Genomic DNA, 26,943 nt, shown 5'->3' with positions numbered 1-26,943 from the left:
TGTGAGAGCGGCGGAGGCTGCAGTCTGATCCCGGTCCTGACCCGCGCTGCGCGTCCACAGCTCCTCTGCTGGTCCTGGTCCCGGTCCCGGTCCCGGTCCCGGCGGGTCTCTCCCCCTCCTGACTCTGACTCGGTGCTTAGGTGGGTAACCGCTGCTCGTGCAGGGAAAGTTACGGTGTGTGCGTGTGGTTGTGCATGTGCGCGCAGAGCAGTGAGTTTAACATGAGAGCCAGACACTGGGAAGAGGTTCAAAATAAAACCAGCTGGACAGCCTGACGGCGCGTGCTCCGGGTCCACGACCCGTCCACATCTTCCTCCCAGCCCGAACAGAACCCGAACAGAACCCGAACAGAACCCGAACAGAACCTGACCTCCATCATAACAGAGGAAAATCCAGAGCGCAGGGAGACTCCTCCTCCTCCACCGCTCAGAGGACACTGCTGAGGTTCTGCTGGGTTCTGACAGCACAGAACCACACACACCTCCAGAACCACACACACACACCTCCAGAACCACACACACACACCTCCAGAACCAGAACCACACACACCTCCAGAACCAGAACCACACACACCTCCAGAACCACACACACACACCTCCAGAACCAGAACCACACACACCTTCAGAACCAGAACCAAACGCACACACCTCCAGAACCAGAACCACACACACCTCCAGAACCAGAACCACACACACCTCCAGAACCACACACACACACCTCCAGAACCACACACACACACCTCCAGAACCAGAACCACACACACACACCTCCAGAACCACACACACACACCTCCAGAACCAGAACCACACACACCTCCAGAACCAGAACCACACACACACCTCCAGAACCACACACACACACACCTCCAGAACCACACACACACACCTCCAGAACCAGAACCACACACACACCTCCAGAACCACACACACACACCTCCAGAACCAGAACCACACACACCTCCAGAACCAGAACCACACACACACCTCCAGAACCAGAACCACACACACACACCTCCAGAACAACACACACCTCCAGAACCAGAACCACACACACCTCCAGAACCACACACACACACCTCCAGAACCACACACACACACCTCCAGAACCAGAACCACACACACACACACACACACACACACACACACCTCCAGAACCAGAACCACACACACACACACACACACACACACACACACACACACACACACACACACCCCTCCAGAACCAGAACCACACACACACACCTCCAGAACCAGAACCCCCCCCCCCCCCACACACACACACACACACACACACACCTCCAGAACCAGAACCACACACACACACACACACACACACACACACTCACACACACACACACACACTTCCAGAACCAGAACCACACACACACACACACACACACACACACACACACACCCCTCCAGAACCAGAACCACACACACACACCTCCAGAACCACACACACCTTCAGAACAACAAACACACACACCTCCAGAACCAGAACCACACACACCTTCAGAACCAGAACCACACACACACACCTCCAGAACCAGAACCACACACACACACACACACACACACACACATCTCCAGAACCAGAACTACACACACACACACCTCCACAACCAGAACCACACACACACACACACACACACACACACACACCTCCAGAACCAGAACTACACACACACACACCTCCAGAACCACACACACCTCCAGAACCAGAACCACACACACACACCTCCAGAACCACACACACCTTCAGAACAACAAACACACACACCTCCAGAACCAGAACCACACACACCTTCAGAACCAGAACCAAACGCACACACCTCCAGAACCAGAACCACACACACCTCCAGAACCAGAACCACACACACCTCCAGAACCACACACACACACCTCCAGAACCAGAACCACACACACACACCTCCAGAACCACACACACACACCTCCAGAACCAGAACCACACACACCTCCAGAACCAGAACCACACACACCTCCAGAACCAGAACCACACACACACCTCCAGAACCACACACACACACACCTCCAGAACCACACACACACACCTCCAGAACCAGAACCACACACACCTCCAGAACCAGAACCACACACACACCTCCAGAACCAGAACCACACACACACACCTCCAGAACAACACACACCTCCAGAACCAGAACCACACACACCTCCAGAACCACACACACACACCTCCAGAACCACACACACACACCTCCAGAACCAGAACCACACACACACACACACACACACACACACACACCTCCAGAACCAGAACCACACACACACACACACACACACACACACACACACACACACACACCCCTCCAGAACCAGAACCACACACACACACCTCCAGAACCAGAACCCCCCCCCCCACACACACACACACACACACACACACACCTCCAGAACCAGAACCACACACACACACACACACACACACACACACACTCACACACACACACACACACTTCCAGAACCAGAACCACACACACACACACACACACACACACACACACACCCCTCCAGAACCAGAACCACACACACACACCTCCAGAACCACACACACCTTCAGAACAACAAACACACACACCTCCAGAACCAGAACCACACACACCTTCAGAACCAGAACCACACACACACACCTCCAGAACCAGAACCACACACACACACACACACACACACACACATCTCCAGAACCAGAACTACACACACACACACCTCCACAACCAGAACCACACACACACACACACACACACACACACACACACCTCCAGAACCAGAACTACACACACACACACCTCCAGAACCACACACACCTCCAGAACCAGAACCACACACACACACCTCCAGAACCACACACACCTTCAGAACAACAAACACACACACCTCCAGAACCAGAACCACACACACCTTCAGAACCAGAACCAAACGCACACACCTCCAGAACCAGAACCACACACACCTCCAGAACCAGAACCACACACACCTCCAGAACCACACACACACACCTCCAGAACCACACACACACACCTCCAGAACCAGAACCACACACACACACCTCCAGAACCACACACACACACCTCCAGAACCAGAACCACACACACCTCCAGAACCAGAACCACACACACCTCCAGAACCAGAACCACACACACACCTCCAGAACCACACACACACACACCTCCAGAACCACACACACACACCTCCAGAACCAGAACCACACACACCTCCAGAACCAGAACCACACACACACCTCCAGAACCAGAACCACACACACACACCTCCAGAACAACACACACCTCCAGAACCAGAACCACACACACCTCCAGAACCACACACACACACCTCCAGAACCACACACACACACCTCCAGAACCAGAACCACACACACACACACACACACACACACACACACACACACACACACACACACACACACACACACACACCCCTCCAGAACCAGAACCACACACACACACCTCCAGAACCAGAACCCCCCCCCCCACACACACACACACACACACACACACACCTCCAGAACCAGAACCACACACACACACACACACACACACACACACTCACACACACACACACACACTTCCAGAACCAGAACCACACACACACACACACACACACACACACACACACCCCTCCAGAACCAGAACCACACACACACACCTCCAGAACCACACACACCTTCAGAACAACAAACACACACACCTCCAGAACCAGAACCACACACACCTTCAGAACCAGAACCACACACACACACCTCCAGAACCAGAACCACACACACACACACACACACACACACACATCTCCAGAACCAGAACTACACACACACACACCTCCACAACCAGAACCACACACACACACACACACACACACACACACACACCTCCAGAACCAGAACTACACACACACACACCTCCAGAACCACACACACCTCCAGAACCAGAACCACACACACACACCTCCAGAACCACACACACCTTCAGAACAACAAACACACACACCTCCAGAACCAGAACCACACACACCTTCAGAACCAGAACCAAACGCACACACCTCCAGAACCAGAACCACACACACACACCTCCACAACCAGAACCACACACACACACACACACACACCTCCAGAACCAGAACTACACACACACACACCTCCAGAACCACACACACCTCCAGAACCAGAACCACACACACACACCTCCAGAACCACACACACCTCCAGAACCAGAACCACACACACACACCTCCAGAACCACACACACCTTCAGAACCAGAACCACACACACACACCTCCAGAACCACACACACACACCTCCAGAACCACACACAGACACCTCCAGAACCAGAACCACACACACACACACACACACACACACACACACTCTCCTCCGTGGCTGAAGGTGTGAGGACTACAGATGAGATCTGAACCTGAACTTCTTTCATCTTCCTGAAAAGACGAGAGAAACCAAACCCAGAACCAGGAGGGCCTGAAGCAGTCCTGAAGCAGGACCTGAACCTGAAGCAGTCCTGAAGCAGTCCTGAGGGAGGAACTGAAGCAGGACCTGAAGCAGGACCTGAAGCAGGACCTGAAGCAGGAACTGAAGCAGGAACTGAAGCAGGACCTGAAGCAGGAACTGAAGCAGGACCTGAAGCAGGACCTGAAGCAGGACCTGAAGCAGGAACTGAAGCAGGACCTGAAGCAGGACCTGAAGCAGGAACTGAAGCAGGACCTGAAGCAGGACCTGAAGCAGGACCTGAAGCAGGACCTGAACCTGAAGCAGTCCTGAAGCAGTCCTGAGGGAGGAACTGAAGCAGGAACTGAAGCAGGACCTGAAGCAGGAACTGAAGCAGGACCTGAAGCAGGACCTGAAGCAGGACCTGAACCTGAAGCAGTCCTGAAGCAGTCCTGAGGGAGGAACTGAAGCAGGAACTGAAGCAGGACCTGAAGCAGGACCTGAAGCAGGAACTGAAGCAGGACCTGAAGCAGGACCTGAAGCAGGAACTGAAGCAGGACCTGAAGCAGGAACTGAAACAGGACCTGAAGCCGGCCTCTGGACCGGGACAGGAGGACCAGACTCAGCTGCTCTGCTCTTGATGCACCATGAAAGACCTGAGGAGCTGCTGATGCAGAAGCCTCTGTTGGGTTCCCGGCGTGTCCGGCGTCTCCGGCGTCTCCGGCGTCTCCGGCGTCTCCGGCGTCTCCGGCGTCTCCGGCGTCTCCGGCGTCTCCGGCGTCTCCGGCGTCTCCGGCGTCTCCGGCGTCTGGTTCTGTCCTGTGTCGAGGTGTGGGCGCTCTGCAGTTCCAGGTCCTGGCCTCTGGTTCCACAGCTCGTTCTCTGGGACTGCTTCCATTCATGACCTGTCATTTGACCCCTGGATCCTTCTGCCAGGTTTTCAGACGGTCTGATGCCGTTGATGTTTCCTGTAACTGCTGGAATCCGGGGAAATAAAGTTACTAAATTCATTTTGAGGTGAAATGATGTTCATTCTATGTTGTTACAGATCTGAACTGAGTGAGAGCAGAACTCTTCAGGGTGTGTTGTGGTGAGAAGAGCAGGTCAGCGCTTCTCATGAAAAAGCAGGTTTCATTTTCCATCAGTGTCCAGTAGGAGTGTAACGGTATTTGTATTCGTCCCGTACCGTCACGGTACGGGGGTCACGGTTCGGCACACACAATCACACGACGAATACACCAGTGAGTAAAAAAAAAAAAAAATTCCAACCTTAGATGGCGGTAATGAGCCTAAAAGCTGCCGGCAACCACCATTATCACAGAAGAAGAAGAAGTAGAACAAGCAGGTCCAAACATGAACAAACAAAGAAGAAAGTCCAAGCGGAATGAGAGCTGCAGCGTGTGGCGGAGCGGATTAAACGGGAGAGTATTTGTTCCGCGTGCGTTCCCTCATAAGGCGTGACGTGTGACGTGCCAGTAAACGGGAAGCAGCACAGTCAAAAAACCAGCAGAGAACGCCACGGTGGTGGAAAAACACTTTTTTTAATACAAAACCCCGACATAAAAAACATTGGAGAGGCGAGATGGAACCAAATCGCGCAACAGCGAGTTGTATAAAGAGCTCCATGGCAGAATACGAGCGATCGCCGGCTGGTGTTATGGATTAACTGGTTCCCGTGTTAACGAATGACAGCGGAGGTCTGTGTAAACACATGCTGATTACAGCAGTTGTTAAAGTAAGACTCACAAAAGACTTTAAACGTATACACTCACTGTAACTGTCGATAACCGACGTTCGCCAGAACGACTAGATGTTTCAGTCATTATTGGTCACAAGTTAACACGGGCACCAGTTAATTCGAAACATCGGCATGCTGCGCAGAGCTCACACCGAGACGTGCTGCTCCGCACGGCGGTGCTGCGGTCAGGGGAGCAGCTGCTCCTTCAGCAGTGTATCATGGAGATTTTGGGACATTATTTGAGCAGATATCAGCAGATAAAAACTCTCTTCTTGGCGCTGAGGACTGCTGCTGCAGAGAGGAAGACCTGAAGGTTCCTCGTGAGACTTTGTGCGCATGGATGCTTTGTATGCTGTACATGAATACACTGGCGTTTAATACTATTGTTTACAATCGGATTGAAAAAAACACCATGCAAACTGGGCCAATAATGTGTCGCATGGGAAAGCTTGGGAAAAATGTTCTGGTACATTTGTGAGCTTTTTTTACTTTTTCCCCACTGTACCGAAAAACGTACCGAACCGTGACCCTTACACCGAGGTACGTACCGTACCGTGGCTTTTGTGTACCGTTACACCCCTAGTGTCCAGCGTCCCTCCGGATGGACGGACAGTGACGTCCTGCAGCTGGAGGCCGGGTTGGTGTCAGGATGCTAGTGCTGACTCCCTGCTGCGCAGTAGAGGCAGAACGTCATCAGTCGTGATCACGATGTAGCTTTTGTTTCTCGGAGAACGCTGATCGTTTGCCATCGTGCACTGTGCACGGCCGGCCTTCCAGCTGCTCACAGATCAAAAACAGAATCCTGCTACGTGTTTGGCAATCTTGGGAACTCCCATATGACTGGCTCTGGAAGCAGGAAGTGGTGACAGGCTAGCCCCGCCCACCAGAGTTGTTCCCTTCTATCTTATTTTCAAAGACGCTGTTGAAAGCGAACATTTCTTCAGTAGCAGACGGCAGACGGCTTTGATTTGAATGATTTTGTAGTACAGCAGCCCTGCCCAGTGGCTAAAGGACAGAGTGGCCTTGAGTTCCCCGGATGGTCTGAGGGAGGCCTGGGGTCAAGGGTCAAGGGTCAGTGTGAGGTGTCCTGCTGTGACTCCCTTATCTGCTGTTGTCGGCTGTTATCTGCTGTCCTGTGATGTCTTGTTTTGCCACAACTATGACTTCAAACAAAAAGTGGTGTGGAGGGAACAAGGTGCATGTCAGGGTCCCGAGTGGGCTGGACTCCACACACACACACACACACACACACACTCTCACAGAGCCAGCGGTGGCGTGTGATTGGTGCGCTGGCCTGTGGGCAGGCCCTGAGCCCGGCTTATTGTGGCAGCAGCAGAACAGCCAGCTTCTCCTTGGCTGAGGATGAGGAGGGTGTTTGTTCTCTGACCACCAGGAGCCTCTTCTGCTTTTAACGGGCCGTGACCTGACCCCGCTGACCTTCCCGCTGACCTTCACAGTGTGTGTGTTGCTGGTAAAATGTCTCTGACTGTGGCCGGTAAGTTTGACGGCTGTGTCTGATATCTTCTGACCTCTCAGAACCAGTGTCCCTATTCAGACAGCTGCACGCACACACACACACACACACACACACACACACACACACACACACAGGACCACCTTCGCGCCACTTTCTTGCTCCGTGATGCCTGCATGTAATGTTCCTCACCATCTCTCCTAATGTCTGTCATGTCTCTGTCCACTCCTGTCCTGCCTTTGTCATGTCCTTCTCATGTCTGTCTTGTCTCTGTCATGTCTCCGTCATGTCTCCGTCATGTCTCTGTCCTGTCTTTGTCATGTCCTGCTCATGTCTGGCAGAGTCATGTGTCCGTCATGTCTCCGTCCTGCTGCTGTCACATCATTGCCATGTCTTCATGTCCTTGTTCCTCCTCTAACATGTAGATTTTTGAGCATCTTCCTCCTCTGACGTCCAGACTAGCGGTGTCAATGTTTACATTTTTTTCTCCTCCTGTAACCGGGACTTCTACCCACCATGTAACCGGTTACATTCTCGACCACGGACATCCGGGGAACTAAGCACATCCGGGTGTGCGCGGTCCTTAGCAACCAGTGCGAGGGGCAAACGATCACGGACAGTGCTGCAGGCGGAGCGTTCGTGTGGAGTTTGTCTTTGCTCAGTATTTGTTATAGATTGAGAGATATTGAAATATAAAACTATGGTGAAGAATTGTTGTTAAACGGCACCAACAATGTAGCTCCACAGTCTCACTTGTCCTTTTATATGATACCGAGCGAGGCTGCTGAACCAGAGAGGAGGAGGAAGTGGCTGTTATAAACACAGCAAAACACCGGGAAAACTGGCTGCCGAAATCAGACTACATGTAAGGACAGTTTAGAGCTGCCATTTCTGTTTCTAGACTAGCGTTATATGGGTGGATGTGAGCTGAGCCTGTTAGCCTGTTAGCCTGTTAGCCTGTTAGCCTGGCATGCCAGACTGACTGTATGTATTACACACATATAAAGACTTAAAGAGATCCGTGTTTCCCCGTGTATCTCTGCCCATGGAGAGACGGTCTGGCGTGCCAGGACATGAGCCTGTTCCTTTAAAGGTGGTAACAAACAAGCGCTAGCAGGCGAGCTAACGCTAGCTTGTTAGCATCCTCATTTTAATCAAACTGCGTTCGTCAAATACATTTTTTTAAATAGATACCTTTTATAGCAACATTTGTACTGACCAGGAGCTTTGATGAGGTAGTGCTTCACATCTGGGAACCCAGACTAGGCCATTGTTTTGGATTAGCTTATTTAGCCAGGAATCAGCTGTGTTCCTGTATGGACACAAATCCAGCCCGACCATGTTAAGCTTTGCCTTATATCTTGCCAAAAGCTTCAGGCTTCAGCCCATCCTGATACTGGTGAGCCACACCTGGCACCAGTGACCAATAATAAACTTGTTCTGCAACACAACAAAACGCTAAAAGTTTGAATAACTGTGCAAGCCCTTACGGTCGCTACGGTAACGGTCCCTTCCACGTTGTTTGCCCCTCCGGCCTGGTAACTAAGGAAGATCACGTGGTGCGTGACGTCACGCCGATATCGAGAATGTGACATAGAGATTTGTGATCTTTTTCTCTGGCAGTTCCGCTATATGACCACTAGAGGGCTCTGTCTGCATTGAAATGCAGTCCCTCATACTCCCGTTAAATCAGAGACATTCCAGGAAAGTGTTCCTGCATCATCAACCATGGACTCAGCTGCATGTCCAGTTCCACCGTTTCAGCTGTGAAGCGGCTCACATGTTCTCTGTTTCTTTGATTTGTTCTCTGTTAAATCCCTCATGCTAGCTTGTGAACTGCTAACAGTAGCACTGAAGCGCTAACTGGCTAGCTGTATGCCGGCACACCAGCTTGTTGGCTGTTTCCATGGCAACTGGTCTCTGCTGTTGTAAACCAGCTTTTCCTGACTCAGCCTCCGCCCAGCAGTGTTTCCTCCGCCCAGCAGTGTTTCCTCCACCCAGCAGTGTTTCCTCCGCCCAGCAGTGTTTCCTCCGCCCAGCAGTGTTTCCTCCACCCAGCAGTGTTTCCTCCGCCCAGCAGTGTTTCCTCCACCCAGCAGTGTTTCCTCCGCCCAGCAGTGTTTCCTCCCAGCCTCCGCCCAGCAGTGTTTCCTCCACCCAGCAGTGTTTCCTCCACCCAGCAGTGTTTCCTCCGCCCAGCAGTGTTTCCTCCACCCAGCAGTGTTTCCTCCCAGCCTCCACCCAGCAGTGTTTCCTCCACCCAGCAGTGTTTCCTCCGCCCAGCAGTGTTTCCTCCACCCAGCAGTGTTTCCTCCACCCAGCAGTGTTTCCTCCACCCAGCAGTGTTTCCTCCCAGCCTCCACCCAGCAGTGTTTCCTCCACCCAGCAGTGTTTCCTCCACCCAGCAGTGTTTCCTCCGCCCAGCAGTGTTTCCTCCACCCAGCAGTGTTTCCTCCACCCAGCAGTGTTTCCTCCGCCCAGCAGTGTTTCCTCCACCCAGCAGTGTTTCCTCCCAGCCTCCACCCAGCAGTGTTTCCTCCGCCCAGCAGTGTTTCCTCCGCCCAGCAGTGTTTCCTCCACCCAGCAGTGTTTCCTCCGCCCAGCAGTGTTTCCTCCACCCAGCAGTGTTTCCTCCGCCCAGCAGTGTTTCCTCCACCCAGCAGTGTTTCCTCCCAGCCTCCACCCAGCAGTGTTTCCTCCACCCAGCAGTGTTTCCTCCACCCAGCAGTGTTTCCTCCACCCAGCAGCGTTTCCTCCGCCCAGCAGTGTTTCCTCCCAGCTCCTCGTTAGCTGCGTTGCGTCCTGAGTCAGCTTGAACGGAGGCTGGGTGTGACTGCATGTTTCAGCGTGTTTTAATGGGCGTAGCGTTGCGCTGCAGGTCTCTGCACTAGAGGGAACATTTATACCCGCTAACAATCGGCTTTTGACTCCTTTCCCACCGCCTGCAGACCCGGGTCTAATCTCCTGCAGGCCAGCTGCGGGGCTGCGTTTTCCCGCGCTGATGGTGTCCCACATTGATGACATCATCAGCGCGACGGAGCACAGCGAGACACGGTGCAGCAGAGCTCAGTCCCCGTTACCTGCAGACGAGTCTCCTCTTCCCCATGGGTCAGGAGAAGCTCTCTGGTCTCGCCATCGCGCCATCTTGCTAATGCTGGCTCATCTTGAAGGAAATCTCCTGCTGTGTCCACAAACTACTAGCGTGCTAACATAGCCGCGCTGCGGCCGCGTCATCACGTAAATTACCGCGTTGATGAGGCAGTGTCGTTCCCACTGAAGCCGATCAGAGACGAACCGATTAAAACCTGGGTCAAAATGCCGTTTAGACCCTTTCCCACTGCCATGAGGAGCCGGGTATTAGCGGGTTTCAGCAGGTGTTTTGACCGGTGGGAAAGGGTCATGGTCATGTTATTATCTGAAGCTTTCAGGAAACATCACCCCCAAAAAATTATATCAATCAATCAATCAATCAATTTATTTTTGTATAGCCCAGTATCACAACAACAGTTGCCTCAGAGGGCTTCAAGATATATCTATATATTTTGGTGAAAAAACACCAAAGAGGAACATGACATGAACACGGTACACATGTATCCGTTTACACGTGTAAACGTTGACACCCCTACACACACACACACACACACAGGATGTTGGTGCATGTTCTTCCACTAACATCCTGATTTGGGAGCACATCTTAATAGAGCTGTCATTGTGAAGCAGAATCCACCAGGCGTTGGACTGTTCAGCTGCTAACAGGGAACGTGAGCTGGGGTCAGACCGTGGTGAGACAGGGTAGTTCTACCCTGCTGATGATGTGTTGTTGCAGTAGTAATCCTCATCAGCAGGGTAAAAGTAGCCCGTCCCACGGCGGTCTCATTCCAGCTTACCGGTACGTCCCCTGTTAGCAGCTGAACAGTCCAACGCTTGGCGAAATCTGCTTCATGATGACAGGACGTGCCAATGTTGACCGATCAATAAACGATCACAGGCCAGTTCTCCCTATGGGAACTTTTTTCAAACCTAAAGTGTCTGATGGATCGTGACGCCCCACCTTCTTACTGACAGCGTCTGCCCTTCTGCTCTTTGGGAGGTTTTTGTCCTCCGGCTCACATGAGAACACCTGAGTGAGCGTTTCGCAGGTGGACCACTCCAGTCACACCTCGTTTCACTGTGTGTGTATGTGTGTGTGTGTGTGTGTGTGTAGACCTGACCAGAGGAACCATGACAGAGTTCCATCAGAAGCTCCGTCAGCAGCATGAGGACTCGATGCACCGAGAACTGGAGACGCTGCTCAATACAGCCAACAAGGCTGAGGCTGAGGTGGGCACGTGCACACACACACACACACACACACACACACACACACACACATGTTTGTACAGCTATATGTTGTGAGGACACTCATTGACATTATGCATTTCCCAGCCCCTCACCCTAACCATCAAAAATGAATGCCTAACCCTGACCCAGACCCTAAACCTGACCTAAACCTGACTGTAACCCTGAACCAAAAATCAAGTCTGAACCTCAAAAAGGCCAAAAAAGGTCTGTGAAATAGTGAGGACCGGCAAAAGTGTCCTCACTTTCTGAAAACTGTCCTCACTTGTAAGGTTAAAAACCCAATGTCCTCACAAAACGTCCTCACAACATATAGCTGTACAAGTACACACACACACACACACACACACACACACACACAGTGGAAGACAGAGGGCTCAGGCTGTCGCTCTCTGCTCCATCAGCAGAGACAAAGCGTCTGCAGGAAGATCTTTGATGAGTCACTGCAGCAGGTTCGGGTCACATCAGTTAACCAGTCTGGATTTCTTTCATAACTTACATTTAGGGCATAAATATTTGAAGTCCATTAGGTCACACACACACACACACACACACACACGTATGCACAAACATGGTTGAGGCTGAGGTTTGTTTTCCGAGGACTGGGGTTGAACGACCCAGAGGTTGAACAAATGATTGCAGACAGTCCCGATGTGACCAAGGACCAAGAAAGCCTTCTGGCATCAGGACAAAATGTAAACCAAACCCACAACGCTGCATTGGGACTTCCACCCAAAGAATGTTACATCCTTCACTTCTCATTCTCAACAGAGGGTTTCCCCTCAACAACCACAGGTAAGGCCATGCATAAATGCAGAGGCGTGTATATATACAGTCTTTATTTTTTTATTTACATCAGTATTTTTCAAAACCACGACAACCTTTAACAGGTGCAAATAAGTGCACTGCTTCATAACTGGCAGGATTAAGAAGTCAAACAAGTTTCTGCAGAACCAGACTCAGAGGAGGGGGCTCTCTCTGTAACACAATCGTTTTACAGCGAATGCGCCGTCTTTCTAACAGTCTAGAGGTCTGGGGAGAGTGTGGAGATGGATGGGGTGGAATGGTGCATGTGAGTCATCCCAGAGGTGGTCACGGAGTCCGTGGGAGTGGGTGAAGGTATGGAAGAGCTTCCCTGTGCTGGAGTCCTCAGGAGGACAGAACAGAACCTGAACCTTGAGGCTACTGCAGGAGGGGAACTAAAATGTCCCTACTGAAGGTCCATCAGGTCCGTCAGTCGCCAGCCAGAGGAGAAAGGAACCCATTCTCTCTCCACAGTCTTTCCTAACAGAACTGTCCATCTTGCGACTGACTTGGGCGTAGCGGTTGATCTCTCCTTTGAGCCACTTGTTGACAAAGACCACTGGCTGTTGGGCCACGTTATTGGCTGGTGTTCAGTTTCCAGAAGAATGGACCAGGGCACAGTCTGATCAGCACAAGACCCATTGTCATAAAAAATACATCATAAATAAGTTTTCCACATCTTCAATGGACAGGGCTCCAGGCACATGACCCCCCCCCCCTCCATGTCCAGCTTTGTCTTATCGAATGTGGCTTTAAAGTTGTGTTTAGATAAGTATAATTACCTAAATAGGTGAATTTATCCTTAGAAGGTATGTAGAAGGTTTAGCCTGGAATGATAATCTCCTCGCCTGGTTGGGAAATTGGGATTGGGGGAATTGGGGGAATTGGGTTGAAAATTGGGAAAAGAAGTTTTCTCTAGATTAATTTTATTGCCAGACACCCTCCCGAAGTCTTTGATATCAAGTTCCACTGGGATGCTCGTTACAGGGTCCGTTAAGAAAAGGAGGAGGTCATCAGCATAAAGGGAAAGCTTATGGTTCCGCATCCTGCTGTGGGGATGCAAGTTGTGATTAGTTGTAGTTAGCTGTTGCAGTTAGTTATAGTTAGCGGCTGTAGTTAGTTGTGGTTAGTTGTCGCTAGCTGCTGCGGTGTGTTGTGTTTAGTTGTAGTTAGCGGTTTGGTCCACGGTGGACCAAACTAGGCGCAACCGTCTAACCGCAGTAAAAGCAGAATAATCAATAAATAACCGCCACTTCATGATCATTTTTTAATGTCTTCACAAGACTTCATGCTCATGTCAAAATAAGTTCAGTTATCCCTTAAATCCACAATTTTTTCCTTTGAGTCTTGTTCCAAATGATCTTGAATCGGTTTTATTGTGACTGCAGACTGATCTTAGAGCCGAGCTGAAGAGAGTCTGATCACTTCCATTTTTTTTTTTTTCTGACATGAGTTCTCTCTGTTTCAGACGTCCAGAAAAGATTTCGAGGGCTTCAAGAAACTTTTCCACAGATTCCTGCAGGTCAAAGGTCCTTCTATCGAATGGGCCAAGATCAACCGTCCACCTGAGGATTCGGTAAGTCGGAGTTCTTCACAGGTCCGTGCTGACACCACACTGGTACCACACAGCCTCGAAGGCCAGCCGGAGCAGAACAAGAATGTTTCAATTCATGGTTTTCTTCCAGAAATCACTGCTGACTGTCTGGATCTTCTTCACATTAACACTGGCACGAGCTTTTTAGTTCCTCTTTGTTTCTGGGTTAAAGTTCATTCCTCTTCAAAATGACTTTGTAAACATGTAATTCTAAAGTAAGTGTTCATTCCTAATCACACTTAATTCTAAATAAAGTGGCCAGTTTATTCTCACTTCAAATCATAATTAAATCATAGCTCCACCTTGTCGGTGTGGGTGGTGTGTGGGTGGTGTGTGATGGTATCTTAGTGTGTTTCAGTGTGTTGGTGTGTGTGTTTCAGTGTCCAGAGGAAAACCCAGAAGTGTCTGTGAATTGAGGTCAAAGGTGAAATGTTCCCCTGGTTCAGAAGAGTCTGTCGTACAGGGCGGGGGGAGGGCGTCTGAGGGTCTGAGGGTCTGGGTCTGAGGGTCTGAGGGTCTGGGGGTCTGGGGGTCTGAGCCCCCATGTGGACCAGCCCCCGGGGGACGGAGCCTCCCAGAGGAGCTGGAGCCTGGTGTGGAGGCTGTCCACTGTCCAGTGCTCCATCAGAGGACACCAAGTCCCTGTAACGGTCCCACCATGCTGCAGACCCAGTAACCCGATCTGAGCACAAACAGCATGACATTTACACACACACACACACACACACACACACACACACACACACACAGTGAAGGGCAGGACTAAGAATAGCCTGACCGCCGCAGCATGCGGCTGGCTCCGCCTCCTGCTCCACCTGTCACTGTGCTGCAGAGGCAGCCTGGAGGGAGCCACAACACTCCCCCACAGTGCCCCCCTTTAAACCATCACACTTCCTCCAGGCGGACGCTCTGCGGTTCTCCTGCTGGGAGAACATCCAGACTGGTGGTTTTGCTCTTTTCCATGACCTGAGCCTCGTCTGGCTTCCAGCTGATTGTTCTGTTTGCCTGATGTTGACGTCGTTCGGACTCCATCTGAAACCAAACACTGAGCTCACACAGCAAACACAAACATCTGCACCGTGTGCTTCTGGTCCACATTTAAAGGTCAAAGGTCTTTCAGTCGCTGCACTTCACAGGCAGTTTCAGGAACCCAGGTCATGAGAGAACACTCCCACCATGGAAAGGTTCTGAGAGTTCCCGGGAGACCCGGACCAGGTCCACGTGTGACGGACCGCTCTGTGCTCTCAGATCCAGCCCTACGACAGGATCCGGGCCAAGGGGCTCCCCGAGAACATCTCCTCCTGCCTCAACAAGCTGGCAGTGGTCAAACTGAACGGAGGTCTGGGAACCAGCATGGGCTGCAAGGGCCCCAAGAGTCTGATCAGCGTGCGCAACGAGAACACCTTCCTGGACCTGACCGTCAAGCAGATCGAGGTACGGACTCGGCGGCGGCTCCGCGGTGTCGGAACGTCACCTTCCACTGCTCACCGTCTCTGTTCTTCAGCATTTAAACACAACCTACAACGCCAACGTCCCGCTCGTCCTCATGAACTCATTCAACACCGACGAGGACACCAAGAAGATCCTGCAGAAGTACAAACACCACCAGGTCCACATCCACACCTTCAACCAGAGCAGGTACCCACACACACACACACACACACACACACAGTCAGGCCTGAGGCATGTGTTCGTCTGTGCAGCGACTCCCTCTAGTGGTCTGTGGAAAAAGAAAAACATTTTGAGAGTTTCTATGGTTTATCAAATAGTGTGAAGCCAGTATGAAAACCGTGATTCTTACTACACTTTGTTTTCTCTGTTCCAATTTATGATTTTTTATGTTGAGATGAAATGTGAAAGAAAACACTAAATGGTCTACACTAAATGTGTGTGTGTGTGTGTGTGTGTGTGTGTGTGTGTGTGTGTGTGTGTGTGTGTGTGTGTGTGGGGAGAACCTTCCAGACCTCAGTGTGTTTTCAGTTTGTTGCACACACACTCACTGGTCTGTGTTTCAGTTTGAGGCTCAGATTTTCCACAATGCCTCTGAGGCGCTGACCTCTGACCTCTCTGACAGGTATCCGAGGGTGAACAAGGAGTCTCTGCTGCCCATCGCCAAGAGCATGGGTGTGAGCGGTGAGAACGCGGAGGCCTGGTACCCTCCGGGTCACGGAGACATCTACGCCAGCTTCCACAACTCCGGTCTGCTGGACCGGCTCATCTCCGACGGGAAAGAGTACGTCTTCGTGTCCAACATCGACAACCTGGGCGCCACCGTGGACCTCTTCATCCTGCAGCACCTGATGAGCCAGCCGGCCGACCGGCGCTGCGAGTTCATCATGGAGGTCACCGACAAGACCAGAGCCGACGTGAAGGTGAGTCCAGGGGCCGGTCCGGACTCTGGAGTGGGGCTCCCGGTCCGTCGCTCACCTCCCGCCCCCGCTCGCAGGGGGGCACGCTGATCCAGTACGAAGACCACCTGAGGCTGCTGGAGATCGCTCAGGTTCCCAAACCCCACGTGGACGAGTTCAAGTCCGTCACCAAATTCAAGATCTTCAACACCAACAACTTGTGGATCTCGTTACCCGCCATCAAGAGGCTGCAGGAGCAGAACGCCATGGACCTGGAGATCATCGTCAACCCCAAGGTGAGCGCTTCGGTGAGGACGGGCGGGGAGCGTCCCGGCGGCTCTCTAAACCTCGGTTCTGGATGATGACGCTTCATGAGCTCCAGTTCCTGTAGAATTGAAGCTCATCTGAAGCATGTTGGTGACTCCAGAGGAAGCTGATGTGGTGAGTCTGACTGAGAGCCAGCAGAGTTCAGAGGTCCAAATCCCAGACCGTGACCCTTGACCCTGCGTCTCTGAGCATGCGCTCACTGCAGCTCAGGCCAGCCGTGGACAGGCCAAATGAGAGGATGGACGGATGAAGGGAGTCTGTCTTCCTGTGCAGACTCTGGACGGCGGTCTGAACGTCATCCAGCTGGAGACGGCCGTGGGCGCCGCCATCAAGAGCTTCAACAACGCGCTGGGCGTCAACGTGCCGCGCAGCCGCTTCCTCCCGGTGAAGACGTCTTCAGACCTGCTGCTGGTCATGTCCAACCTGTACAGCCTGGACGCCGGCTCGCTCACCATGAGCAAGAAGAGGGAGTTCCCCACCACGCCACATGTCAAGCTGGGCAGCTCCTTCACCAAGGTGAGCAGACAACACCTCCACCTGTCTGTGCTCTCATGGAGGCTGCAGCCTCAAAGGAAAACTGCTGGTGTTAAAACGACAGTACAGACTACTCCTCTCAAGAACTACTCAGAGCACTAGTTACTTTTTCACCAAGAATGGATGGATGTTTCAATGAGTCGTCAATATCAGACGAATACCAGATGTAGACATCAAGCAGGAACTTGTTTTCTCAAACGAGTGACGGAAAGCCGTGGTGGGGCACATTGTTTGCACTTGAAAAGAACTCATTTTATTTCTGGAAAGAAGTTCATGCTCAAGATCATGCTGAGGCCATGGATGGATGCAAATTGTAAAACTTTTCAAAAGTTTGTGGCTGCACTGTGGGCTCTGTAGCGAGGATAAAACACCGTTTATCATTTTCCTTGCACTTGGTGACTTCCACCCCTGATGACAGAATGAATGGTTCATGCTGTGCAGGTTCAGGACTTTCTGACCAGGTTTGAGAACATCCCCGACATGCTGGAGCTGGACCATCTGACCGTCTCTGGAGACGTCACCTTTGGAAAGAACGTCTCGCTGAAGGTAATGATAATAATAAACTATGTCTGTATAGGATGTTTGCAAAACACAGTTCTAACGAGGACCAGGAGGACTCTGTGGGAGACCAGGACAGTCCGTCTGCTGATCTTAGTGGTCTGGAGGGATTTTTGTTTTGAAGGCCTGAAATACTAGAGGAAGTAAGCCGTGAAGTGATTTCAAAATCAGTAGTAGAAATGAACTGTGAGCCAGTACAAGGAGCCAAGGCAGACATGTAGAGCCGCTACAGAGGAGCTGTAGAGTCACTATAGAGCTGTAGAGTCACTATAGAGGAGCTGTAGAGTCACTATAGAGGAGCTGTAGAGTCACTATAGAGGAGATGTAGAGCCGCTATAGAGGAGCTGTAGAGTCACTATAGAGGATGTAGAGCCGCTATAGAGGAGCTGTAGAGTCACTATAGAGCTGTAGAGTCACTATAGAGGAGCTGTAGAGCCACTATAGAGGAGCTGTAGAGCCACTATAGAGGAGATGTAGAGCCACTATAGAGGAGCTGTAGAGTCACTATAGAGGAGCTGTAGAGCCACTATAGAGGATGTAGAGCCGCTATAGAGGATGTAGAGCCGCTATAGAGGAGCTGTAGAGTCACTATAGAGGATGTAGAATCACTATAGAGGAGCTGTAGAGTCACTATAGAGGAGATGTAGAGTCACTATAGAGGATGTAGAGCCGCTATAGAGGATGTAGAGCCGCTATAGAGGAGCTGTAGAGTCACTATAGAGGATGTAGAGTCACTATAGAGGAGCTGTAGAGTCACTATAGAGGAGCTGTAGAGTCACTATAGAGGATGTAGAGTCACTATAGAGGAGCTGTAGAGTCACTATAGAGGAGCTGTAGAGTCACTATAGAGGAGCTGTAGAGTCACTATAGAGGAGCTGTAGAGCCACTATAGAGGAGATGTAGAGCCACTATAGAGGAGCTGTAGAGTCACTATAGAGGAGATGTAGAGCCACTATAGAGGAGCTGTAGAGTCACTATAGAGGAGCTGTAGAGCCACTATAGAGGAGCTGTAGAGTCACTATAGAGGAGCTGTAGAGCCACTATAGAGGAGATGTAGAGCCACTATAGAGGAGCTGTAGAGTCGCTATAGAGGAGCTGTAGAGTCACTATAGAGGATGTAGAGCCGCTATAGAGGAGCTGTAGAGTCACTATAGAGGAGATGTAGAGCCACTATAGAGGAGCTGTAGAGTCACTATAGAGGAGCTGTAGAGTCACTATAGAGGATGTAGAGTCACTATAGAGGAGCTGTAGAGTCACTATAGAGGAGCTGTAGAGTCACTATAGAGGATGTAGAGTCACTATAGAGGAGCTGTAGAGTCACTATAGAGGAGCTGTAGAGTCACTATAGAGGAGCTGTAGAGTCACTATAGAGGAGCTGTAGAGCCACTATAGAGGAGATGTAGAGCCACTATAGAGGAGCTGTAGAGTCACTATAGAGGAGATGTAGAGCCACTATAGAGGAGCTGTAGAGTCACTATAGAGGAGCTGTAGAGCCACTATAGAGGAGCTGTAGAGTCACTATAGAGGAGCTGTAGAGCCACTATAGAGGAGATGTAGAGCCACTATAGAGGAGCTGTAGAGTCGCTATAGAGGAGCTGTAGAGTCACTATAGAGGATGTAGAGCCGCTATAGAGGAGCTGTAGAGTCACTATAGAGGAGATGTAGAGCCACTATAGAGGAGCTGTAGAGTCACTATAGAGGAGCTGTAGAGCCACTATAGAGGAGCTGTAGAGTCACTATAGAGGAGCTGTAGAGTCACTATAGAGGATGTAGAGCCGCTATAGAGGAGCTGTAGAGTCACTATAGAGGAGATGTGGAGCCACTATAGAGGAGCTGTAGAGTCACTATAGAGGAGCTGTAGAGCCACTATAGAGGAGCTGTAGAGTCACTATAGAGGAGCTGTAGAGCCACTATAGAGGAGCTGTAGAGCCGCTATAGAGGATGTAGAGCCGCTATAGAGGAGCTGTAGAGTCACTATAGAGGATGTAGAATCACTATAGAGGAGCTGTAGAGTCACTATAGAGGAGATGTAGAGTCACTATAGAGGATGTAGAGCCGCTATAGAGGATGTAGAGCCGCTATAGAGGAGCTGTAGAGTCACTATAGAGGATGTAGAGTCACTATAGAGGAGCTGTAGAGTCACTATAGAGGAGCTGTAGAGTCACTATAGAGGATGTAGAGTCACTATAGAGGAGCTGTAGAGTCACTATAGAGGAGCTGTAGAGTCACTATAGAGGAGCTGTAGAGTCACTATAGAGGAGCTGTAGAGTCACTATAGAGGAGATGTAGAGCCACTATAGAGGAGCTGTAGAGTCACTATAGAGGAGATGTAGAGCCACTATAGAGGAGCTGTAGAGTCACTATAGAGGAGCTGTAGAGCCACTATAGAGGAGCTGTAGAGTCACTATAGAGGAGCTGTAGAGCCACTATAGAGGAGATGTAGAGCCACTATAGAGGAGCTGTAGAGTCGCTATAGAGGAGCTGTAGAGTCACTATAGAGGATGTAGAGCCGCTATAGAGGAGCTGTAGAGTCACTATAGAGGAGATGTAGAGCCACTATAGAGGAGCTGTAGAGTCACTATAGAGGAGCTGTAGAGCCACTATAGAGGAGCTGTAGAGTCACTATAGAGGAGCTGTAGAGTCACTATAGAGGATGTAGAGCCGCTATAGAGGAGCTGTAGAGTCACTATAGAGGAGATGTGGAGCCACTATAGAGGAGCTGTAGAGTCACTATAGAGGAGCTGTAGAGCCACTATAGAGGAGCTGTAGAGTCACTATAGAGGAGCTGTAGAGCCACTATAGAGGAGCTGTAGAGCCGCTATAGAGGATGTAGAGCCGCTATAGAGGAGCTGTAGAGTCACTATAGAGGATGTAGAATCACTATAGAGGAGCTGTAGAGTCACTATAGAGGAGATGTAGAGTCACTATAGAGGATGTAGAGCCGCTATAGAGGATGTAGAGCCGCTATAGAGGAGCTGTAGAGTCACTATAGAGGATGTAGAGTCACTATAGAGGAGCTGTAGAGTCACTATAGAGGAGCTGTAGAGTCACTATAGAGGATGTAGAGTCACTATAGAGGAGCTGTAGAGTCACTATAGAGGAGCTGTAGAGTCACTATAGAGGAGCTGTAGAGTCACTATAGAGGAGCTGTAGAGCCACTATAGAGGAGATGTAGAGCCACTATAGAGGAGCTGTAGAGTCACTATAGAGGAGATGTAGAGCCACTATAGAGGAGCTGTAGAGTCACTATAGAGGAGCTGTAGAGCCACTATAGAGGAGCTGTAGAGTCACTATAGAGGAGCTGTAGAGCCACTATAGAGGAGATGTAGAGCCACTATAGAGGAGCTGTAGAGTCGCTATAGAGGAGCTGTAGAGTCACTATAGAGGATGTAGAGCCGCTATAGAGGAGCTGTAGAGTCACTATAGAGGAGATGTAGAGCCACTATAGAGGAGCTGTAGAGTCACTATAGAGGAGCTGTAGAGTCACTATAGAGGATGTAGAGTCACTATAGAGGAGCTGTAGAGTCACTATAGAGGAGCTGTAGAGTCACTATAGAGGATGTAGAGTCACTATAGAGGAGCTGTAGAGTCACTATAGAGGAGCTGTAGAGTCACTATAGAGGAGCTGTAGAGTCACTATAGAGGAGCTGTAGAGCCACTATAGAGGAGATGTAGAGCCACTATAGAGGAGCTGTAGAGTCACTATAGAGGAGATGTAGAGCCACTATAGAGGAGCTGTAGAGTCACTATAGAGGAGCTGTAGAGCCACTATAGAGGAGCTGTAGAGTCACTATAGAGGAGCTGTAGAGCCACTATAGAGGAGATGTAGAGCCACTATAGAGGAGCTGTAGAGTCGCTATAGAGGAGCTGTAGAGTCACTATAGAGGATGTAGAGCCGCTATAGAGGAGCTGTAGAGTCACTATAGAGGAGATGTAGAGCCACTATAGAGGAGCTGTAGAGTCACTATAGAGGAGCTGTAGAGCCACTATAGAGGAGCTGTAGAGTCACTATAGAGGAGCTGTAGAGTCACTATAGAGGATGTAGAGCCGCTATAGAGGAGCTGTAGAGTCACTATAGAGGAGATGTGGAGCCACTATAGAGGAGCTGTAGAGTCACTATAGAGGAGCTGTAGAGCCACTATAGAGGAGCTGTAGAGTCACTATAGAGGAGCTGTAGAGCCACTATAGAGGAGCTGTAGAGTCGCTATAGAGGAGCTGTAGAGTCACTATAGAGGATGTAGAGCCGCTATAGAGGAGCTGTAGAGTCACTATAGAGGAGATGTAGAGCCGCTATAGAGGAGCTGTAGAGCCACTATAGAGGATGTAGAGCCGCTATAGAGGAGCTGTAGAGTCACTACAGAGGATGTAGAGCCGCTATAGAGGAGCTGTAGAGTCACTATAGAGGATGTAGAGCCGCTATAGAGGAGCTGTAGAGTCACTATAGAGCTGTAGAGTCACTATAGAGGAGATGTAGAGCCACTATAGAGGAGCTGTAGAGTCACTATAGAGGATGTAGAGCCGCTATAGAGGAGCTGTAGAGTCACTATAGAGCTGTAGAGTCACTATAGAGGAGATGTAGAGCCACTATAGAGGAGCTGTAGAGTCACTATAGAGGATGTAGAGCCGCTATAGAGGAGCTGTAGAGTCACTATAGAGGAGATGTAGAGTCACTATAGAGGAGCTGTAGAGTCACTATAGAGCAGCTGTAGAGTCACTATAGAGGAGCTGTAGAGTCACTATAGAGGAGCTGTAGAGTCACTATAGAGGAGCTGTAGAGTCACTATAGAGGAGATGTAGAGCCACTATAGAGGAGCTGTAGAGTCACTATAGAGGATGTAGGGCCGCTATAGAGGAGCTGTAGAGTCACTATAGAGGAGATGTAGAGCCACTATAGAGGATGTAGAGCCGCTATAGAGGATGTAGAGCCGCTATAGAGGAGCTGTAGAGTCACTATAGAGGAGCTGTAGAGCCACTATAGAGGAGCTGTAGAGTCACTATAGAGGATGTAGGGCCGCTATAGAGGAGCTGTAGAGTCACTATAGAGGAGATGTAGAGCCACTATAGAGGAGCTGTAGAGTCACTATAGAGGATGTAGAGCCGCTATAGAGGAGCTGTAGAGTCACTATAGAGGAGCTGTAGAGTCACTATAGAGCAGCTGTAGAGTCACTATAGAGGAGCTGTAGAGTCACTATAGAGGATGTAGAGCCGCTATAGAGGAGCTGTAGAGTCACTATAGAGGAGCTGTAGAGTCACTATAGAGCAGCTGTAGAGTCACTATAGAGGAGCTGTAGAGTCACTATAGAGGATGTAGAGCCGCTATAGAGGAGCTGTAGAGTCACTATAGAGGAGCTGTAGAGCCACTATAGAGGAGCTGTATAGCCACTATAGAGGAGCTGTAGAGCCACTATAGAGGAGCTGTAGAGTCACTATAGAGGATGTAGAGTCACTATAGAGGAGATGTAGAGCCACTATAGAGGAGCTGCAGAGTCACTATAGAGGAGCTGTAGAGTCACTATAGAGGAGATGTAGAGCCACTATAGAGGAGCTGTAGAGTCACTATAGAGGAGCTGTAGAGCCACTATAGAGGAGCTGTAGAGTCATTATAGAGGAGCTGTAGAGCCACTATAGAGGAGATGTAGAGCCACTATAGAGGAGCTGTAGAGTCGCTATAGAGGAGCTGTAGAGTCACTATAGAGGATGTAGAGCCGCTATAGAGGAGCTGTAGAGTCACTATAGAGGAGATGTAGAGCCACTATAGAGGAGCTGTAGAGTCACTATAGAGGAGCTGTAGAGCCACTATAGAGGAGCTGTAGAGTCACTATAGAGGAGCTGTAGAGTCACTATAGAGGATGTAGAGCCGCTATAGAGGAGCTGTAGAGTCACTATAGAGGAGATGTGGAGCCACTATAGAGGAGCTGTAGAGTCACTATAGAGGAGCTGTAGAGCCACTATAGAGGAGCTGTAGAGTCACTATAGAGGAGCTGTAGAGCCACTATAGAGGAGCTGTAGAGTCGCTATAGAGGAGCTGTAGAGTCACTATAGAGGATGTAGAGCCGCTATAGAGGAGCTGTAGAGTCACTATAGAGGAGATGTAGAGCCGCTATAGAGGAGCTGTAGAGCCACTATAGAGGATGTAGAGCCGCTATAGAGGAGCTGTAGAGTCACTACAGAGGATGTAGAGCCGCTATAGAGGAGCTGTAGAGTCACTATAGAGGATGTAGAGCCGCTATAGAGGAGCTGTAGAGTCACTATAGAGCTGTAGAGTCACTATAGAGGAGATGTAGAGCCACTATAGAGGAGCTGTAGAGTCACTATAGAGGATGTAGAGCCGCTATAGAGGAGCTGTAGAGTCACTATAGAGCTGTAGAGTCACTATAGAGGAGATGTAGAGCCACTATAGAGGAGCTGTAGAGTCACTATAGAGGATGTAGAGCCGCTATAGAGGAGCTGTAGAGTCACTATAGAGCAGCTGTAGAGTCACTATAGAGGAGCTGTAGAGTCACTATAGAGGAGCTGTAGAGTCACTATAGAGGAGATGTAGAGCCACTATAGAGGAGCTGTAGAGTCACTATAGAGGATGTAGGGCCGCTATAGAGGAGCTGTAGAGTCACTATAGAGGAGATGTAGAGCCACTATAGAGGAGCTGTAGAGTCACTATAGAGGATGTAGAGCCGCTATAGAGGAGCTGTAGAGTCACTATAGAGGAGCTGTAGAGCCACTATAGAGGAGCTGTAGAGTCACTATAGAGGATGTAGGGCCGCTATAGAGGAGCTGTAGAGTCACTATCGAGGAGATGTAGAGCCACTATAGAGGAGCTGTAGAGTCACTATAGAGGATGTACAGCCGCTATAGAGGAGCTGTAGAGTCACTATAGAGGAGCTGTAGAGTCACTATAGAGCAGCTGTAGAGTCACTATAGAGGAGCTGTAGAGTCACTATAGAGGATGTAGAGCCGCTATAGAGGAGCTGTAGAGTCACTATAGAGGAGCTGTAGAGTCACTATAGAGCAGCTGTAGAGTCACTATAGAGGAGCTGTAGAGTCACTATAGAGGATGTAGAGCCGCTATAGAGGAGCTGTAGAGTCACTATAGAGGAGCTGTAGAGTCACTATAGAGGAGCTGTAGAGTCACTATAGAGGATGTAGAGCCGCTATAGAGGAGCTGTAGAGTCACTATAGAGGAGATGTAGAGCCACTATAGAGGAGCTGCAGAGTCACTATAGAGGAGCTGTAGAGTCACTATAGAGGAGATGTAGAGCCACTATAGAGGAGCTGTAGAGTCACTATAGAGGATGTAGAGCCGCTATAGAGGAGCTGTAGAGTCACTATAGAGAAGCTGTAGAGCCACTATAGAGGAGCTGTAGAGCCACTATAGAGGAGCTGTAGAGTCACTATAGAGGAGCTGTAGAGTCACTATAGAGGAGCTGTAGAGTCACTATAGAGGAGCTGTAGAGTCACTATAGAGGAGCTGTAGAGCCACTATAGAGGAGATGTAGAGGAGATGTAGCACTGTAAGTTAGACACCTATGGATTACATATGAAGAGTCCAGGTTGTTTGATTTGTCAGTAGTTAAAAGTCTTGGGTGTTCTGGTCGCTCATTTGGAGCCATAGAGGTGGTTGTCCTTAAAGCTCATGTCCAGAATTTTGAAAAAGAGAGGTTTTTTTAGTTTGTTTGTTTTTTTAATCCAATGTCTCGAGGTTCCCCCTCCCTCTGCTTTCATGAGCGACCAAGCCACAAGCTTTAATTGTGCACGCTATTATCCGTCGGGTGAAAATGAGAGCCTCTGAGTCCTACAGCATCCTCCATGTTGAGCTGTTTACGGTGGATGTTCAGCAGACAGTGGATATATCTGCTGCAGAGCTAACTCTCCTCTGCTGGGCGAGCCGCCGTGCTCTCTGGCTGCTCCACACAGTTATTGACAGCATGACAAGGCGGAAGCTCGAAATCTATTGGCTGAAGCTGACCGGCGCTTTTTCTGATAACATGGGGTCTATGAGACGAAGGCGGGGCTCATAAATAAATGTTTATATTGCTTTATGCTAATATTATATTGTAGTATCAACCAGACTGACACATTTAAGCTCTGTTGAAAAATGATAGACAATGGAAACGAAGGGAAACTCCGGATACGAGCTTTAATCTGCACCATGAGAAGCTGAGTCCACAGTGTGACTATGGAGCATGAACCCTGTAAAACTCGTGAGCTTGTCGTCACACTGAACTCTTCCTCTTGCCTCTCCTCAGGGAACCGTTATCATCATCGCCAACCACGGCGACCGCATCGATATTCCTGCTGGAGCCGTGCTAGAGAACAAAATTGTCTCAGGAAACCTGCGCATCCTTGACCACTGAGGCCTTCTGGGAAACTCACAGCATACAAACACCAGTACCTCTGATCAGTGGGATTGCTGTGAGGTGGCTGACTGTGATGACCGACTGACGGTGGGGTGACTGTTGACCATGATGACTGATGGTTGTCAGTGCTGCTGCAGAGTCACGTTGTCTCAGACTCCTTTCACTTGAAGGCCTTGTTCCCGTTATCTGAATTAAAGAGGTTCAGTGTGGCTTGGATCAGCTTCCTGTCATCTTCACACTCATTTCTGAGAAGCTTCACGAAGGGAAACACTCAGCACACAGACTGTCTCCCTTAAGGTCACCTTTCTGAGCTGCAGCACCATCACTGGTTTTGTGGTTACCATTCGACAACACCCCCCGGGGGATTTTCACCCCGGGAAATAAA

At 50.1% G+C, this 26,943-nt stretch overlaps 1 protein-coding gene across 2 annotated transcripts; it reads left to right on the top strand.

Annotated features, from left to right (window-relative positions):
* On the top strand, positions 1-26,780 carry LOC115385663 (UTP--glucose-1-phosphate uridylyltransferase-like). 2 transcript variants are annotated; one of them, XM_030087739.1, is made up of 10 exons: positions 1-140; positions 11,906-12,021; positions 14,312-14,419; positions 15,686-15,871; positions 15,942-16,075; positions 16,512-16,809; positions 16,884-17,081; positions 17,386-17,628; positions 18,088-18,192; positions 26,448-26,780. In XM_030087739.1, the coding sequence occupies exons 2-10, from the start codon at positions 11,923-11,925 to the stop codon at positions 26,553-26,555; spliced, it is 1,479 nt and encodes a 492-aa protein (XP_029943599.1). In that variant the 5' UTR covers positions 1-140; positions 11,906-11,922; the 3' UTR covers positions 26,556-26,780. The 2 variants fall into 2 exon arrangements, with proteins under 2 accessions (XP_029943599.1, XP_029943598.1); XM_030087738.1 differs by lacking the exon at positions 1-140 and adding an exon at positions 7,584-7,722.
* Positions 26,781-26,943: the final 163 nt, after the last annotated feature.

Source organism: Salarias fasciatus, unplaced genomic scaffold (assembly GCF_902148845.1).
Source record: "Salarias fasciatus unplaced genomic scaffold, fSalaFa1.1, whole genome shotgun sequence".
Taxonomy (NCBI): domain Eukaryota; kingdom Metazoa; phylum Chordata; class Actinopteri; order Blenniiformes; family Blenniidae; genus Salarias; species Salarias fasciatus.
Note: the sequence above shows the minus strand (reverse complement) of the source record. Positions and strands in the feature narration are given on the sequence as shown.